Source organism: Solanum tuberosum, unplaced genomic scaffold (assembly GCF_000226075.1).
Source record: "Solanum tuberosum cultivar DM 1-3 516 R44 unplaced genomic scaffold, SolTub_3.0 scf00068, whole genome shotgun sequence".
Lineage (NCBI taxonomy): Eukaryota > Viridiplantae > Streptophyta > Magnoliopsida > Solanales > Solanaceae > Solanum > Solanum tuberosum.
In genome coordinates this window covers 480,246-485,609 of record NW_006238994.1, presented here as the reverse complement: position 1 = coordinate 485,609, position 5,364 = coordinate 480,246, and the positions used below count along the sequence as shown (strand labels likewise).

Genomic DNA, 5,364 nt, shown 5'->3' with positions numbered 1-5,364 from the left:
AATAAGAGATATCTATGACAATCCACATTGAACATTCACAAAAGAATCTGCAATATTATTTTGTGCAAAACTTATTATTCAAATCTTCGCTTAAATTTTTTGAATGGATAATCACGTGCAACACACGTGTCGAAAAATTAGTATTACTAAAAGTGGGAAGCTCCAAAGTATAAAGTTGGATTACTACTTTTTTCTTACACTAAAATCATAAAATTATAAATTATTTAATTAATTAAATATTAAATAATAAATCATATTATATTATTATTATACTAAATATTAAAGTGAGAAGGTGTTAGGTCAAATGTATCTATATTTATTTGGCACATGAAATTGTATATCTGAATAAATATTATAACTAAATCTTTTCCACTTCTCGTAATTATTATTTGAATAACTTAATGTAGTACTACTCTCCTATTTAACCTTGTCAAAACGTTTATTTTTTGTATTCCAAATCGAATTTACTGAGGTAATTAGTATTTAATTCATTGAGAAAATCACAAAGTTATTTGAAGTCTGTGATGCAATTATTTTTTTCACTATTAATATGTAACATTATAATACTTTTTACTTAAATATAGTTTGTACTAATCTTTTACTCTTCTTCATTTTTTTATTGCTTTAAATAATCACTATCATAAATCATATATAATTACCTATTCAATTGCTACTCATAAATCCATAACTCTCATACTTTTCATATTCATAACCTCTAAATATTAATTTAAACTAAGATAACTTTTGATATTCCTCCGTTTTTATCTATATAAATCATTTTTTTTGTTTCGTGAGACTCTAATCCATGGTTATTCATTTCTTTCTATAGTGAAAGTAGTGGAGCGTTTATATTATTATTGTGCTATCTGATTTATGTTTTAGTTTGACTCGATGAGAAGACTCTTGAATTTTAATCGGTTATGGGAGAAGGTGTAAACAAGAACTCAGAAATTATGTAGTAATTCTATATTTCTTTTTTCATATGCATTGTTATGATTAAAGACTTTAGAAGGAAGTGTATATTGTATTTTTTTTTCATGTATATATATTTTGTGTTTTTTCTTCCTATTAGACTTCTTTAATTTAATTTTCTACGAAATTCTATATTTTCATTAGGCTCAAATTAGTTATTTGTGACTTTATTGGAAGTTTGCTACTACTAACCAATGTTCAGATTTACCGTTGGTTGCTTATAAGGAATTACTTTTAAACATTGAAATATGTCCTTCATTTGGTGTTTCTTGTCACACTTTTAAAGATTAATTCTCTATAATTGTTGCATTTTATTACTCATTACAAGCATGTTTTCATAGAATTCTAATCATTCTAACAAATCAAAAATTAAATTACACTGGACACACGTGTGACGTGCTGGGTATATAACCTCATTATAACTCTCCTCCTCATAGACATGTGACCAAGATGAGAATGGTTTCTCTGCAAAATCTCAATGTAGTAAAATCAATTAATGATCACTTCTGCATTTACCTGTTGAATTCCTGTAATTTGGCGTTAGCTCTCTTCTGCATTACCTGTTATCCACGAGTCAACTAAACGATGGCATCTATGTATGCAGGAGGGGCGGAGCCAGCATGTTCTTAGGGGTTCCCTTCGGCGAAAAATATTACTATATATACATGGTTAAAATTATTTTTTAGGTATATATAATAGATGTCGAACCCCCTTCGACTAGTTCGTGTGTACACTTCTTCAGATTTTGAACCCTCTTATTGAAAACCCTGGCTCCGCCAGGACCCTGGCTGAGACTGGCGGAGGCTTTTCACATGTGGAATAAGCTGTGGTATATGCAGCTCTTATGAGTAGAGTGCTTTCTCTATGATGTACACTGTGGTAGAGCTTATATATACTCAAAAAATACCCAGGAATTATTAGCTAGTTTACTGAAAGTTTCATTAACTTCCTCAGACCCCTGTTATATACCGAGGAATTATTAGATAATTTACTGAAAGCTTAATTAACTTCCCCAGTTGCCTCTCTCTCTCTCTCTCTCTATTTGTGTTTTCCGATCATTAATTGATTTTACCACATTATTGTATCAAATTAGAAGTCGGTTAGCACTCCGCTTGCTCCTCATTTTAAGTTTAGTGATGCTCTTTCACCAAAGAATGAAGCTACACGAGAATATAAGTCAAGAGTACCATATGCAAATGTTGTTGGTAGCTTGATGTATGCAATGGTTTGCACAAGGCCAAATATTTCACACACCATTGGAGTTGTAAGTAGGTACATGCATAATCCTGGAAAAGATCATTGGGAGGCTATAAAATGGATTCTACAATATATGCATAATACTGTAGATGTTGGCTTGGTTTTCGAGCATAAAGATAGTCAATATCTTGTTGGATATTGTGACTCAGATTATGCAGGTGATTTGGACAAACGAAGATCAACTATTGGTTATGTATTCACTATTGCAAACACACCAGTTAGTTGGAAGCCTACTTTACAGGCAATTACAGAGGCTGTGAAGGAGGCAATTTGGCTTCAAGGATTGCTTAGAGAGCTTGGTATTGGACAAGAAGGAATCACAATATTTTGTGATAGTCAAAGTATTATTCAATTAGCGAAGAACCAAGTTTATCATGCAAGGATGAAGCACATTGACGTCCGATATCATTTCATACGAGACATCATAGAAGAAGGTGGAGTCATAGTGCAAAAAATCCATACTACGGATAATCCTGCCGATATATGCTGACAAAAGTGGTGACTGCGGTCAAGTTTCAACATTGTTGAACATTGAAGATTGAGGTTGAAGACACAATAAAAAATTGTTGTTGAGAGAAAGTTAAAAATGGAGAATCTTGCCAAGGTGGAGATTTGTTAAATTTGACAAGATTCAAAGATGAATTAATGTGAAGATTGGTAGGAAGATAATTCTTCATTGGTACAAAAGAGTAACTTTGTAGGTGAAATTTAGGTAAACCATTATAGCTATAAATATTTTCTACTATATCATTCTAATTCTAAATTAACAAGAGAATACTATTTAGAAAATCTCATGTCTTTCTAGCTTTCTTTGTTGTATTCTATCTGCTCAATGAGTTCACATTCATCCCGCACGATTTGCTCTCCACAAAATTGGATGGTTCCAATTTTGCTCTATGGTAATTCCACTTTGGAATCTTTGTTCAAGGTAAGGGCCTTTTTGGGTAGTCAGATGGTTTTGCTCGTTTGCCAACGGATGCGAAAGAGATAGTGTTGACTTGTTATAGTATTTGAAATTTGAAGAAGACAGTTGTTCAAAATTCAAATATATTTGCTCGCTAAATCATGTTTTCAGTAAAATTTATCCGTTTAATTGCAATTAGTCCGGTAACATTAATATTACTATTACTCAATTCACTAACCTTTAACGACATAAAAGTCTAATAAATACAGCCAAATTCCATTTAATTTAATTTTAAAAAAAACCTTTTTTCTCTAAAATTTCCAAACATTCTCTACATTCAATTTAAAAAAGGGCTCGATCACTCTACATTCACCAAATTCAAATTCAATTTCATTCAAAAAACTTCTCTAAATTCACCAAATTCAAAAGGGCTCGATCACTCTTTCTCCATTCCATCTGAAGCGGCAGCTTTGAGATTCACAAAATCGATTCCATGCGAATTGAAAGCTTTCGTATCTCTCAACTTTTTGTTGTTCTTTGCTTGATGAGCTTTCCAGTTTTGTTTATTTTCAATCTGTTAAAATATGTTTAGTGCTCCTGAATTTTTCTGTTGAATCTGCGGAACCTAGGTTTACATTTTAACATTATTTTTAGTTGTGCAAATCCTTGTTGATATCGACAAATGAACAATTTCAGGGTATATGTATAATGACTTCGATTCTCCAGACTCTGTTTTGATCTTGATTTTCAAATTTTCAAATAATTGCTGCTAAAAGTACCAGCCCTCTATATAAATGTCACTAAAGGTTTTAGCCACAATGGATGCAATGACAGTAACTCAATTGCTACTAAATACTTTTGCGGCAATATTAGAAAATATTAAATTCAATTCATATATCCTACTCAAACATATAAAGAGGGTTACCAATTTGGATCACCTAATTTATTATAGAAATTATATATAACCATTAAGCATGTCAATTCCACTCTTAGATTACTAAAGGTGCATGGGCTTATTCATTATATTGCAAAGAAAGATTATAGTTACATACATTGCCACTTGATTTATTAGGAGTAAAGTATTATTCCAACACTTTCATAAGACGCGTGAGCACCTAATTAACTTGCTGCAAACAACTTTCAGAAAAACACAGAATCACATTTGTAAAGACATAATATAGCCTTAAGAGAATTTCTTTCGAAGTTGTGCAATCTGTATCTTATTCAGCTGGAAGCCTTTGGCAAGAACGTCGTCTGGAACAGGTGGTTTTGATGCAAAGATTGAATTAGGAATCGAGATAACTCCAGGATTTTGACTATTGTAATAGATTAGAGAAGTAGCTTTTTTGTTTCCTATATTATACAGGAAGTGAATAAGACCTTTTGGGAACACAAACACATCGCCAGGATTCAAGATTTTGGAGAAGAGACGACTCTTAAAGAAGTTTGCAGGATCAGGGACAAAAAGTCCTACATAGATAGAACCCTCCAGGATAGTTATCAGTGCAGAAGCTCGAGGGTGTGCGTGAAGTGGAAAAAGACTTAGTGGTTCAAAGTCAAGACGACTCACAGAAATACCAAGAGTGTTAAGTCCAGGCATGCTGTTTACATCCACAAGCTTTACAGCAACACCAGACTTAGGCGCTGCATTTCCACTAACATTAAGACCTGAAAAATAGAAATCATTTGGTGTTGCAAGCTTTGGGTCTTTGCAAATCTTCCCGTTCACAAAAACTGCACATGTACAATAAAATGAAGCTAAGCATATTACTCAAACAATAAGAGCTGACATAAATTATACAAAAACTGCGCCTCATTATTCCTGAAAAAAAATATACAAGGAGGATTTACCTGAAGCGTGAGAGTCGCTAACAGCAACACATATGTCTTGTAGAGGGTTGTTATCATAAGCATAAACAGGGGAATTATAAAAGAAAGCAGTGATGGCTAATGTTGTTATGAACCACCACATCATCATTGTTATGATTATTTTCCAAAACCAGAAATGTGTGACTATTTTTTATACTAAGAGAAAATCAAGAGGTGCAAATTTAGCATGGAGTCTATTTTGATAGGGCTAAGTATAGAGTTACAAATGAACCAATTATATGGTGTCATGAAATTATGTAGAGATCCCCCACATTTTTCTGTTAGAAAGAGGGGTAATATAATCTTAGGTTAGAAAATAATAGGTGGAAATTAGGGTGTTAAAATTAATAATAGGCAGAAAT

The 5,364-nt window shown here is 32.4% G+C and overlaps 1 protein-coding gene across 1 annotated transcript; it reads right to left on the bottom strand.

Annotated features, from left to right (window-relative positions):
- Positions 1 to 4,141: 4,141 nt before the first annotated feature.
- Positions 4,142 to 5,109, bottom strand: LOC102602923 (putative germin-like protein 2-1). The gene is made up of 2 exons (XM_006345422.2): positions 4,985 to 5,109; positions 4,142 to 4,867 (listed from the first exon to the last, which is right to left on the bottom strand). Exons 1-2 carry the CDS (start codon positions 5,106 to 5,108, stop codon positions 4,317 to 4,319), a joined length of 675 nt encoding a protein of 224 aa, XP_006345484.2. The 5' UTR covers position 5,109; the 3' UTR covers positions 4,142 to 4,316.
- Between the last annotated feature and the right edge of the window lie 255 nt (positions 5,110 to 5,364).

Coding starts and splice junctions, on each gene's coding strand:
- LOC102602923 (XM_006345422.2), bottom strand. CDS start 5,108: ATGATGTGGTGGTTCATAACAACATTAGCCATCACTGCTTTCTTTTAT. Junction 4,868..4,984: donor TAGCGACTCTCACGCTTCAG/GTAAATCCTCCT, acceptor GTACATGTGCAG/TTTTTGTGAACGGGAAGATT.